Below are 14,442 nucleotides of genomic sequence, written 5' to 3'. Positions count from 1 at the left end.
GACATCCAATCAGTGATGGTATTGTAGTCCTCTCAAGAAAGCATCAATACAAATAATGATTGATAGACATAAAGTGGCTACTTCTTTTTATTTCCTCCATTATGTCTCCCAAGCGTGAGGCGTCCCTGGTGGGGTAACGGGACACGCTTCGGCCTCGCATGGCTTGGATTCCCGGCCAGGGTTGCATCAGGAAGTTTCATCCTGAGTAAAAAGTCAGCAGAAAGCATTCATGCCATTGACTGGCTGTGGCCAAAGTGCTGAACGTGGGGGAAAAGTGTGAGGCAGACGCTTCTGCTGGCACAATATCAAAGAAAGTGAAAGTGAAATTAGACACGGTGAAGCCAAACATTGACTGCATGCTTGTTTCTAAACGCAGCGACCGTCACGAAAGATAAAGATGGTTTCTTATGACAAATAAATCATTTTTATTATGTTTTGACTTTTATTTTGTCGTAGCTGTCAAAAGTGAACACACTTATCCACATAGGTGAGTAGTAACCAGTTACATTTACTTAGATAAGAAACACAACTTTTACTTTGCTATATAACATTGTTACATTTATTGATATCATAGTTATTTATCATCTATTTAATATTGCTTGTCAAGGCCCTTGCTGGGAATCGTGGTCCCTCTGAAAGAGTATCTTTGTGGGCCCCTCTACCCCATTCATTGCCACCTTCAATCTTTGTCTTTTTTACTCTTCTTGACAGTGCCTGGCGTCATGCACCCAATTTGTTTCATTTTCTTTCATGATGAACACTTAACAAGTCAGAGTATTATTATGTAAATGCTGTATTATTATTCAATGACACATTTTACAAGAGCACATGAAACACATCATGTTGTTCTACTTTTGAGGCTGTGTGTAGAAGTGGCTGGTTGCATCAGCTCTGCTCTTTTAATGTCTTTAATGTCCTTTGTGGTCTTTGACGTTTCCCTCTAACACATGTTTATTTGTGCTATGGCTATGAGTTTTTTTTTACCTTGGTAAAAAAAACTTTGGTCTTTGACGTTTCCCTCTAACACACATGTTTATTTGTGCTATGGCTATGAGTTTTTTTTACCTTGGCCTCTGCCAATTTTTTTTCTCACCCCACAGCATTTACCTGTTTCTCACATTTTTTTTAAGAGGCGCCGGAAGTTGGCAGACCCATCAGTGATCCTGTTCTGTCTCCCTGTAATGTTTGATCCTGTTCTGTCTCCCTGTAATGTTTGTCTGCTCTTGAATGGGATTGTGCTGAAAATCTGTATTTCCCCTCAGGGATTATTAAAGTATTTCTGATTGTGATTCTGTATGTGGTATGTCTGGGTGGGTGTCCTACTGTGTAGAATGTGAGACATGTAACCCTTTCAGAGATCACACTTTGTTCCCCTTCAAACATTCACATTTTTCACAATGAGATGTGTGCTGTTGCACAAGCATGGGATAAAGTGTGTAACTTTTTGTCTGTAAAATACATCATTGCAGAATTTTTTTTTTATTAGCATGTATGTAATCTAGGAACAGTATTTCATAATTAATATCCAAAACCCCAAACCAGTGAAGTTGTCACATTGTGTAATTCCTAAAAAAAAAAGGAGAATACAATAATTTGCAAATCCTGTTCAACTTATATTCAATTGAATAGACTTTCAAATAGATTTTCAATGGGAGACAGGTCTGGACTACAGGCAGGCCAGTCTAGTACCCACACTCTTTTACTATGAAGCCACGCTGTTGTAACACGTGGCTTGGCATTGTCTTGCTGAAATAAGCAGGGGCGTCCATGATAACGTCGCTTGGATGGCAACATATGTTACTCCAAAACCTGTATGTACCTTTCAGCATTAATGGTGCCTTCACAGATGTGTAAGTTACCCATGTCTTGGGCACTAATACACCCCATTTTGAAGTGTGGACTCGTCAGACCACAGAACACTTTTTCACTTTGCATCAGTCCATCTTAGATGAGCTCGGGCCAAGCGAAGCCGGCGGCGTTTCTGGGTGTTGTTGATAGATGGCTTTCACTTTGCATTGTAGAGTTTTAACTTGCACTTACAGATGTAGCGACCAACTGTAGTTACTGACATTGGTTTTCTGAAGTGTTCCTGAGCCCATGTGGTGATATCCTTTACACACTGATGTGGCTTTTTGATGCAGTACTGATTTTGGGATCGAAGGTCACAGGGATTCAATGTTGGTTTTCGGCCTTGCTGCTTACGTGCAGTGATTTCCCCAGATTCTCTGAATATTTTGATGATATTACAGACGGTGAAATCCCTAAATTCCTTGCAATAGCTGGTTGAGAAATATTGTTCTTAAACAATTTGCTCAGGCATTTGTTGACAAAGTGGTGACCCTCGCCCCGTCCTTGTTTATGAATGACTGAACATTTCATGGAAGCTGCTTTTATACCCAATCATGGCACCCACCTGTTCCCAATTAGCCTGTTCACCTGTGGGATGTTCCAAATAAGTGTTTAAACATTCCTGAACTTTCTCAGTTTTCCAGTTTGAACGTTTATTATCTTGTCTTTGCAGTCTATTCAATTGAATACAAGTTGAAAAGGATTTGTTGTATTCTCTTTTTATTTACCATTTACACAACAAGACAACTTCACTGCTTTTGGGGTTTGTATATTGAAAAAAAGAACATTAAAAAAATAATAAAGTCCACAAAAATGCATCCATCAAATGTGTTTTGATTAGCCCCTTAAGTCGTTGAGCAGCTATAAAATGATGTTGCTGAAAAGAGGATATGTGTCAAATGTGTGTGTGTGGAGCACAAGCACTGATCCTGCAGCCGTGTGTGGAAGTGTCAGTGTGCACACTTACTAAATAAAAGCTAAATAGTGCTGGCACCACAGCGATGAGTGTTGATAAATCATATTGGGCGTGATAAATCATTATATTGGCATTTTCTCCCAGTATCGTGGCTGTTTTAATGATCAGCATATATTCTGCATATTATTTTGCATATTCTGCTCACTTAAGAGACGCCATCCACTTTGCACAGGTTTAGTAGATCAGCTCTGCGTGTGCCATCAGGTTTGCCCCTGTTTTAGTACACGCAAACCTTTAACAAATCAGGCCCTGTGAGTCCAACTCCATCCTGGAGAAGAGGATTGTACTTTGTCACACCTGTGCAACTTGGGTGTGCCACCTGAAGACTAAGCTCCTGCTGGTAGCTCTTAACCACAATAAGGTGACAATCTCAGATATGAAAGTGAAATCAATTCAATAAAGTATCCTCGATCCACATTTTTCAACCCATTTATCTTAACTTGATGGCCTAATTCTTCAACTGAATGTTCACCTTTAGTAGGACTTCACACACAATAGTCAATATTTACAAAAGTGACAAGTACAGTCCACTTATGAAGAAAACAAAAACATTCTTCTCAAACTAGTTCATCAACAAGTCAGCTGCATCATGCCTCAAAGTTTCCGCATTCTCCACTTATTCACACACAGAGAAACTTAACAGCACTGCCTACACTCTAGACATAGTCATCTTTTTTTTCAGCTTGTCTTTTACTCGACCAACTAACATGGAGTCATCAGTTCCCCTCTTCTTTGACATTATTTTCATTTCATTGTGTTGTCTGACCAGTAAACACTTGCAGCGTGAGGAAGTCCACATTGACACAAATAATGATAGCCTGCATCTTACTTTTCATCAACAGCAATAACAACTGGCCAAAATGATTTTAATTGTCATTTTGAGGAATGTATCTGAATGTGCATGAACTATTTCTGTTCAAAATTGTTAGAAACGTGAAATGTTTGAATATTAACTGTCAGTTTACTGTACTGTGCCAACTGTACTACTATATGAGTACGTGTTTTCTATTGTTTCATTGAAAATAAAACAGCAAAGTCCATTTGGCTGTCATCTGTTTTAATTATGAGACACAATTGTGTCAAAGTCATGATTTTTTTTAATTTCATGCTTGAAATAAGAAATGATTACTTTAAAAAAGTAGTGTTATACTTGTGAGTGTTGATGACACAGCTTTGCAACAGTTGATATTCTAGTTTCAAGCATGTTTTACTCAATATAGGTCATCAAATCTCAGCAACAAGCTGTAATATCTTACTGAGATCATTTAGGACCAAAACACTTAAAACAAGTAAAACACATAAATTCTGCTTAGTGAGAAGAATGATCTTATCAGACAGAAAATAAGCAAATATCACCCTTATTTGAGATATTTCATCTTACTTAGATGTCAGTTTTTGCAGTGCACCCCCTGGTGGCGCTATTGCTGAAAAGTGGCAGCAGTCAACTGACAAGAAGTCTTCTACAAGCGCCCCTTGTGGCCACGTCAGGTAAATGCCTGCGTGGCTTTTCTGGGAAATCACCTGACCTGACAAGCACAACAGGTGTGACAAGTTTGCCGCTGAACAAACAAAAAACATAAACAACAATAAAACGTATAATTGACGGATAGATCTGAAGTTGATCTCGAGACTATTGTGTTAAATGTAAACAGTAAAAAAAATGGATAATTTATTTTGTAACACTTTAATGAGTAGGACCCTTTTGGATCCCCAATCATTTTAGTGTGATTTGTTTTTAAGTGTCATTGCTCAAAAAATAATAATGAATTAAAATCAATGGTGTTATTGACCCTTTTAAGGCTCCAATTATTATATAATCGCAAATATTCCACTTAAAAATTTTATTGGGTGAAAATATTGCATATTTTGTGTTTTTTCCATAAAAAAACATGGTTTTCTTTGACAAAAAGAGCATACAACTTAAATCTTTAAAAACTTTATATTGACAGATAGACCTAATGTTGATCTAGAGATTTAAAACTTGAATAATAATACAAATAATAATACTGAATAATGACACATTTTTAATATTTTTTTGACCAAAACCCTTTGGGGTCCCCGGGATCAAGCCCGAGTGGAGGCCTAAATGTATATTTTTTCTACATATATTGTATTGGTTTTTAAAATAAATGGCCCCCGCTTGCTTTGATTTTTCAGTGTGCGGCCCTCAGTGGAAAAAGTTTGGACACCCCTGCTTTACATGGACTGGCACCTCAGTATATCTCGGACCTCATCCACATTTACACTCCTGCGCGCGCTCTGAGGTCCGAGAGCCAGCTCCAGCTCGTGGTGCCCAAGACCAGACTTAAAACCAGGGGAGACAGGGCCTTCTCTGTGGTCGGCCCTAAGCTCTGGAACACTCTGCCCCTCCATGTTCAAACTGCTCCCACAGTGGACTGTTTTAAGTCTCGTCATAAGACCCACTTTTATTCTTTGGCTTTTAACACTACGTGAGTTGTGTGGTCCTCTGTTGTCCTCTGTGTTTTTAAAACGTTGATTTCTATTTACTGTTTTAATTGGTTTTACCCTTTAAAATCGTTTTTAATCATATTTATTTTGTATTTTTTACAGTTTCATTTAATTTTTCCAAGTTTCGCATCTTTTTCAGATTCAAATCTGTTTTGTTTTTTCCAGGTTCCCACATTGGCCCTTTTTTAATTTTTTTTGTTTTACATAATATTGGATATAGAGAACATTCAAACACTCCATTTGAATATAAAATATTGAAATTCAATGATTTGGTGCTTTTTCAAACAGTCAAAATGATGTACAAAGAAAACTAAGTAAAAAGGTACAACAATTCTTCACAAAAATGAAGATAAATATAACCTCAGAGAAAAATGTCATCTAAAAAAAATTGCGATTCTGATGTTGACAAGACTTTATTCAGCCCTTCAAAAACAATGAAAACATATTTTTCATACAAAAATAAAGTTATAGACATTGTAAAACCATTCTATGTGAGACATTAATGACTTAGTATATTAATCAATGAATTAATCTCTGCCTTCTTTTTATTCTGTCCTAACTTTTATTCACACGTTCATGCACATATAAACACATTTTATTCTTACTTGTTCAGTGTATTGGTATCTATATTATTACAATTCGGCTAAATTCTTTAAATTAGGGAAACAATAATAAATATTGATTTCACAGTTACAGCATGGGGATATGTGACCACCGTAAGGAGGATTTACAGTAAAAACATACATATACAATTACTTCCAATATTTTAGAGTCATTCTTACCAATACACTATTTGTTTGTGTACATTGAAATGATTCTGATCCTCATCTAATGACAGCTACACGCAATTATTTTGTTGCTGAAAAGAAAAAAGTGTTAAAAAAGAGCCATAAATCCAATGTCCAGAAGGCAGTTGCAGAAAGAAACACAACAGGAAGTAAAAGAGGTCCTACAGTGACCCCTGCTGGAATTATTAAGATAGTGGCAACAAATCCTGGAAAGAAACTAACACCATAACCATAGCTAACGTTGCTAGCTAGAAAACATGGACATAAAACAAAATGAAAGTACATTTATACGAGGTGACGCTTGAGTGCGACGGCGTGCAGGACGATGAGGACAGTGGTAGATGCGATGCTCAGCTTTTCCACAATATAGACAAAGCAGAAGACGAAGGCGACGATCTCTCTCTGCTTGAGAGAGACGATTCCCTCCAAGCTGCATGGGTTCCTCCTCCCGTGATATCGGCAAGGCATCGACAACGGGTATCGGTGCGGACGTTGTTTGACGAGCTCCATGGCCACGCCCACCATACGTCGAGGTGCGAAGTCCTTGCCGTCGGAATCTCTCTCTCTCCCAGTCAATGAGGCGATTCTCAATCTCCACCGCCAATGCGACGAGCTACTGCAATTTAATGTTGGCCCCCGGGTCTTGGCTTTGACAGCCGTGCTCTACATCAGTGGTCCCCAACCACCGGGCCGTGGATCGATTGGTACCCGGCTGCACAAGAAATTAAAAAAATAAAATAAAACAAATATATATATATATATATATATATATATATATATATATATATATATATATATATATATTTTTTTTTTTTTTTTGTTATTATTAAATCAACATAAAAAACAGAAGATACACTTACAATTAGTGCACCAACCCAAAAAACCTTCCTCATTCACACAAAAGGGTTGTTTCTTTCTGTTATTAATATTCTGGTTCCTACATTATATATCAATATAGATCAATACAGTCTGCAAGGGATACAGTCCGTAAGCACACATGATTGTATTTTTTTATGACAAAAAAAATGAAGGATAATAAATGATACAGAGGGAGGTCTCTAACAGCCTACAATGAAGAGAGCTTGGCCATGGCAGAATTCAAGCTGCAGGGCAAGGAGTTTGAAGTGCATTAATGAACTCATATGGTGAATATCTTGGAGAAAGCACACTGTCAGAAAGTGTTTTAGTCTGTTCTTATTCTGACGCAGTTTTGAGATGTTAGATTTTCTGTACTCTTAATTTGGCGATCTAGTCTGAGACGTCATTTCCTGTTTGTAGTGTTTCTGCGTAATATGGGCTCTTGTGTAAACAGCATTGTGTGCGTTCCTTACTAAAATGTAAGTATACGTCGAATATAGCACGGTTATTAATGCTAAAATGCCTATAATGTGTTAGATGTAGCCTTAAACGAGTGTTTGTTTGCAACAATGTTTCTGCTTGACGACGTAATTCGCCAGCTCAACTTTTGCCCTGTTAATACTTCTTGTTACACAGTAGTTACCCTATCCTACCACTAGAGGGCGACACAGACCACGTTTAAATCACTGTCTAAATCAACAGTGCTTATTCTCCATTCATCTCTTATGGACTGCTTTAATAGTCCATGTACATTTGTTTGTATATTTGTTTTATAACACATTGTAGAGTATATTATATTATATATAATATTATACATATCCTGTTGTATTATTGCATATTATATTGCCTAAATGTATCCTAATCATTATTTGTATGTGTTTCCTTAGACCAGGGGTCGGCAACCCAAAATGTTGAAGGAGCCATATTGGACCAAAAATACAAAAACAAATCTGTCTGGAGCCGCAAAAAATTAAAAGCTATATTACATATAGTGTGTCATGAGATATAAACTGAATTAAGAGGACTTAAAGGAAACTAAATTACCTCAAATATAGCTACAAATGAGGCATAATGATGCAATATGTATAGAGATGTCCGATAATATCGGCCTGCCGATATTCTCGGCCTATAAATGCTTTAAAATGTAATATCGAAAATTATCGGTATCGGTTTTTTTATCGTTTGTTTTTTTTATTTTGTTTTTATTAAATCAACATAAAAAACATAATATACACTTACAATTAGAGCCCCAACCCAAAAAACCTCCCTCCCCCATTTACACTCATTCACACAAAAGGGTTTTTTCTTTCTGTTATTAATATTCTGGTTCCTACATTATATATCAATACAGTCTGCAAGGGATACAGTCCGTAAGCACACATGACTGTGCGTGCTGCTGGTCCACTAATAGTACTAACCTTTAGTAGTTAATTTGACTCATTTTCATTAATTACTAGTTTCTATGTAACTGTTTTTATATTGTTTTACTTTCTTTTTTATTCAAGAAAATATTTTAAATTTATTTATTTTATTTTATTTTATTTATTTTTTTAAAAAGGACTTTATCTTCACCATACCTGGTTGTCCAAATTAAGCATAATAATGTGTTAATTCCACAACTGTATATATCGGTATCGGTAATTAAAGAGTTGGACAATATCGGAATATCGGATATCGGCAAAAAGCCATTATCGGACATCCCTAAATATGTACATGTAGCTAGCCTAAATAGCATGTTAGCATCGATTAGCTTGCAGTCATGCAGTGACCAAATATGTCTGATTAGCACTCCACACAAGTCAATAACATCAACAAAACTCACCTTTGTGCATTCATGCACAACCTTAAAAGTTTGGTGGACAAAATGAGACAGAAAAATAATTGGCATAAAACACGTCCTAGAAAGTCGGAGAAAGTTATACCTGTAAACAAACTACGGTGAGTTCAAGGACCACCAAAATTAGTAGGACAAAACGGCGCTCACCAAATACTCGAATCAGTGAAGCATGTTTAATACAAACAGTGTGCTTTATAACAATTAGGGAGGTTTGTGTAATGATTGTCCTCCAATACACTATTTGTTTGTGTACATTGAAATGATTCTGATTCTCATCTAATGACAGCTACAAGCATTATTTTGTTGCTGAAAAGAAAAAAGGGTAAAAAAAACAGCCATAAATCCAAAGTCCAGAAGGCAGTTGCAGAAAGAAACACAACAGGAAGTAAAAGAGGGCCTACAGTGACCCCTGCTGGAATTATTAAGATAGTGGCAACAAATCCTGGAAATAAACTAACACCATAACCATAGCTAACGTTGCTAGCTAGAAAACATGGACATAAAACAAAATGAAAGTACATTTATACGAGGTGACGCTTGAGTGCGACGGCGTGCAGGACGATGAGGACAGTGGTAGATGCGATGCTCAGCTTTTCCGCAATTTAGACAAAGCAGAAGACGAAGGCGACGATCTCTCTCTGCTTGAGAGAGACGATTCCCTCCAAGCTGCATGGGTTCCTCCTCCCGTGATATCGGCAAGGCATCGACAACGGGTATCGGTGCGGACGTTGTTTGACGAGCTCCATGGCCACGCCCACTATACGTCGAGGTGCGAAGTCCTTGCCGTCGGAATCTCTCTCTCTCCCAGTCAATGAGGCGATTCTCAATCTCCACCGCCAATGCGACGAGCTACTGCAATTTAATGTTGGCCCCCGGGTCTTGGCTTTGACAGCCGTGCTCTACATCAGTGGTCCCCAACCACCGGGCCGTGGATCGATTGGTACCGGGCCGCACATGAAATTTTAAAAATAAAATAAAACAAATATATATATTTTTTTATTACTAAATCAACATAAAAAACACAAGATACACTTACAATTAGTGCACCAACCCAAAAAACCTTCCTCATTCACATAAAAGGGTTGTTTCTTTCTGTTATTAATATTCTGGTTCCTACATTATATATCAATATAGATCAATACAGTCTGCAGGGATACAGTCCGTAAGCACACATGATTGTATTTTTTTATGACAAAAAAAAAAATGAAGGATAATAAATGATACAGAGGGAGGTCTCTAACAGCCTACAATGAAGAGAGCTTGGCCATGGCAGAATTCAAGCTGCAGGGCAAGGAGTTTGAAGCGCATAAATGAACTCATATGGTGAATATCTTGGAGAAAGCACACTGTCAGAAAGTGTTTTAGTCTTATTTTATTCTGACGCAGTTTTGAGATGTTAGATTTCCTGTGCTCTTAATTTGGCGATCTAGTCTGAGACGTCATTTCCTGTTTGTAGCGTTTCTGCGTAATATGGGCTCTTGTGTAAACAGCATTGTGTGCGTTCCTGACTAAAATGTAAGTATACATCGAATATAGCACGGTTATTAATGCTAAAATGCCTATAATGTGTTAGATGTAGCCTTAAACGAGTGTTTGTTTGCAACAATGTTTCTGCTTGACGACATAATTCGCCAGCTCAACTTTCGCCCTGTTAATACTTCTTGTTACACAGTAGTTACCCTATCCTACCACTAGAGGGCGACACAGACCACGTTTAAATCACTGTCTAAATCAACAGTGCTTATTCTCCATTCATCTCTTATGGACTGCTTTAATAGTCCATGTACATTTGTTTGTATATTTGTTTTATAACATATTGTAGAGTATATTATATTATATATAATATTATACATATCCTGTTGTAATATTGCATATTATATTGCCTAAATGTATCCTAATCATTATTTGTATGTGTTCCCAGGGGCGTCACTAGCTTTTAAGGACAGGGGGGGCTTAGCCCCCAGGAGATGCACAGGATGTGAGCGAACGTAGCGCACGAGCACAAAACCTCACAAACGGCTAACAAAGACTTAGAAATTATTCATTGTTATTATTATTATTTCAGTGGGTTTATTTTCAATCCGTGTTCAGTACAACAACAAACATGGGTTTGCACAGTGACATTTTGTTTACAGCATCAACAAGAAACAATGGCTTGCATGATCCTTCAAGATACACTGAAACACAATGAAAGTCATGGCATTAGCCTCTATGTTATTACTTCACAACATAGAGGCTAATGCCACCACTTTCGCTCACAATACAGTAATTGTTTGTGCCCAAATATTTTGAAGTTGCACAGATTACATTTTGGGCACATATGTGACTAAAATGGTTGTAAATTCAAGCCCTGGAAATATTACTTAATTACTTGAATGAAAGTAATATCTGGATCGGAATAATTTGGCTTATATATATATATATATATATATATATATATATATATATATATATATATATATATATATATATATATATATATGTATGTGTGGGAAAAAAATCACAAGACTATTTCATCTCTACAGGCCTGTTTCATGAGGGGGGGTACCCTCAATCATCAGGAGATTTTCTCCTGATGATTGAGGGTACCCCCCCTCATGAAACAGGCCTGTAGAGATGAAATAGTCTTGTGATTTTTTCCCCACACATACATATATTGCGCTCTACTACGGTATCGAGCACTATTTTTTGGATAACCTTATTAAGACATATATATATATATTATGGCAAGTCGTTAAGGAAATTAAATATATATGGAAGTCTGAATAGAAATGAGAAACGTTTATATATACTGTAAATAAGAAAGACTTAAGAGTCCGTCTGCTGATTTGAAAAAGAGCCAAAGCTGTCAAAGAGCTGAGGGACCATCTTCAAATTTCAATGCTGAAACAAATAATGCAAACAATAAAATGTAACTTCCAGGGCTTGAGATTAACGTAGTCCCGTCGTCTCGGGGACGGTAAAAAAAATGCACGGGACGAAATTAAATGCTCTCCGGGACGATGGCTTTTAACCATTTTTTTTCTTTTTATGTATTTATTCATTTTACATTTTATATTAAATGTCTTGGTTTTTCCTCCCTCTGAAAATCCTATGAAATGTTTAACAAGCCATCCTATAACAATACACCAGCTATTAATGTAACAATACAATAAAACAAATATATTTAATGATGCTTCTTTCATTATTTTAACAATAGGCTAATGTATATTACTTTATATGGATTCTACAAGAAACCCAAAACTTAAAAACTAAATTATTTACAATTGCAGACACAAGGTTTCGTGCAGCTTCACTCATTGTAAAGGAAGACGGAAGTCCACGCAGGAGAAAAATGACTACAAAGATGGTGTCTGGGTTTTTCTTATATATATATATATAAATACATATTAGTCTTTCATACACACATATATATATATATATATATATATATATATATATATATATATATATATATATATATATATATATATATTCACTGCAATAAGGTAACATCACCAGAATGATTGACAATTAGGAGGACCAATAGTCAACATGATCCACCCAGAAATAAATAAAACAAATGGCTTATTGATAAGCCATTTAAAAAAAAAATAAAGTTTTAATATTTATTTATATGTATCATTATTCTCCTGCTCACCTTTCCAGTAGAGGCCTCTCCCCTCTCACTTTATGTGCTCCTCTGCCCTGACTCTTACAGGTCAATTGGGGTTGTGGAGTGATTATTATTATTATCTACTGATGATGGTCATACGTGAATGAGCTCAGCTCCTGTTCTCCTCCATGTGTAAAGTGAGAAACACAGCTGATGCTCCAGAAGGAAGTAACCCCAAAGATAGCAAATGGTAAAAAAGAGTGCACATTTAACTTTATAAATAACCAGGATCTTCATGATGCATTTCAGGCTAACTAGCTAACTAAATAGCAGCATTGTTTTAGAGTGGGAATGTAACTTTTTGTCAAACACAGACCTGGTGTAAAGTGGAGCTAATACATTTTAATACAAGCAGTGATGAATACTTACTTTCTTGAAAAAGTTTCTTATGTCCATTTTGCATCCGTTCACGTTCTGCAGTGCTGTGTGCTAATGTGCTTCGTACACCTGCAGGACCGCAAGCAAGGTCGCAGAGAAAATGCGGACTGGAATTTGAGTGATGTTGGCATTTTCTATATGAACAAGTGGAATGGATTGGATACTGACGCACGAAAGGGGCTCTCTACCTTACGCTATGAAGTGAGGGGAAACTGAGTGAATAATGACAGGTTATATGATTATTTATTTAAACTCATATTCGGGCCACTTTATAATGAATATGTAATATGTCGGCATGTATTTGTAAAAAAAAAAAAATATATATATATATATATATATATATATATATATATATATATGTATATATATATATATATATATATATATATTTATATATTATTTATTTATTTTTTAACACCAAATTATTTAGGGGGGCTCGCTTAAGAATATTTTAGGGGGGCTTGAGCCCCTCTAAAATAGGCCTAGCAACGCCAATGGAAAGCACACTGTCAGAAAGTGTTTTAGTCTTATCTTATTCTGACGCAGTTTTGAGATGTTAGATTTCCTGTGCTCTTAATTTGGCGATCTAGTCTGAGACGTCTTTCCTGTTTGTAGCGTTTCTGCGTAATATGGGCTCTTGTGTAAACAGCATTGTGTGCGTTCCTGACTAAAATGTAAGTATACGTCGAATATAGCACGGTTGTTAATGCTAAAATGGCTATAATGTGTTAGATGTAGCCTTAAACGAGTGTTTGTTTGCAACAATGTTTCTGCTTGACGACGTAATTCGCCAGCTCAACTTTCGCCCTGTTAATACTTCTTGTTACACAGTAGTTACCCTATCCTACCACTAGAGGGCGACACAGACCACGTTTAAATCACTGTCTAAATCAACAGTGCTTATTCTCCATTCATCTCTTATGGACTGCTTTAATAGTCCATGTACATTTGTTTGTATATTTGTTTTATAACACATTGTAGAGTATATTATATTACATATAATATTATACATATCCTGTTGTATTATTGCATATTATATTGCCTAAATGTATCCTAATCATTATTTGTATGTGTTCCTTTAGACCACACACACACCCCACACACACCTATACTACAATTGTTCAACTTCATCATTAAAGAGTGCCTGAAAGCCTCTCTGTGCCCTACTCTCTGACCGGAGTCCTTGTCCTAAGAAGATATCAGACCAGCATTCCGCATCCAGAGTAACCTACTCTATCCCACACACCATCCCTTGAAGTAAATAGTAGTATTTCAGTTTGAGCACATCATTAAATAGTTAGTTTGACATTTGCATGTAGACTGGAGTAGTTCAGGCAATACATGGGCAATAAGATGGGATGTTGCTATGTGACAGGAAGGAGGAATATAAAACCGCTTCGGCTTCTCCAAGTTAGGAGTGCCACATTTGTTGGACTTGACCTCCTCCAGGAACTGCAGTTCTGTATGACCACGCTCGCTTGTAATAAAGCAACTTTTTGTTCAGTCAAGCGTCTCTGACCTCATTTTTGATCCAGCCGCACTGCCGTGTCGCCCTTCTGTCCGGACCAGGATGACAAGACCAGAAATACACGTCAAGTTCAAATTGTTTAGTGCAGTGGTTCTTAACCTTGTT

The 14,442-nt window shown here is 36.8% G+C and overlaps 2 protein-coding genes across 2 annotated transcripts in view; both read right to left on the bottom strand.

Annotated features, from left to right (window-relative positions):
• Positions 1-6,606, bottom strand: part of LOC133609151 (class I histocompatibility antigen, F10 alpha chain-like) — a 57,332-nt gene extending 50,726 nt beyond the window's left edge. The window contains exons 1-2 of the mRNA XM_072913566.1: positions 6,373-6,606; positions 3,122-3,170 (exon numbers count right to left, since the gene is read on the bottom strand). Of these exons, the coding sequence (XP_072769667.1) occupies positions 3,122-3,170; positions 6,373-6,606 (283 nt within the window). The remainder of the gene's footprint in view (positions 1-3,121; positions 3,171-6,372) is intronic.
• Positions 1-14,442, bottom strand: part of LOC133609291 (zinc finger BED domain-containing protein 5-like) — a 202,923-nt gene that overhangs the window by 75,879 nt on the left and 112,602 nt on the right. The gene's annotated exons all lie outside the window — the stretch shown is intronic.

The sequence above is a fragment of the Nerophis lumbriciformis genome, linkage group LG07 (genome assembly GCF_033978685.3).
Source record: "Nerophis lumbriciformis linkage group LG07, RoL_Nlum_v2.1, whole genome shotgun sequence".
In the NCBI taxonomy this organism is placed as follows: domain Eukaryota; kingdom Metazoa; phylum Chordata; class Actinopteri; order Syngnathiformes; family Syngnathidae; genus Nerophis; species Nerophis lumbriciformis.
Note: the sequence above shows the minus strand (reverse complement) of the source record. Positions and strands in the feature narration are given on the sequence as shown.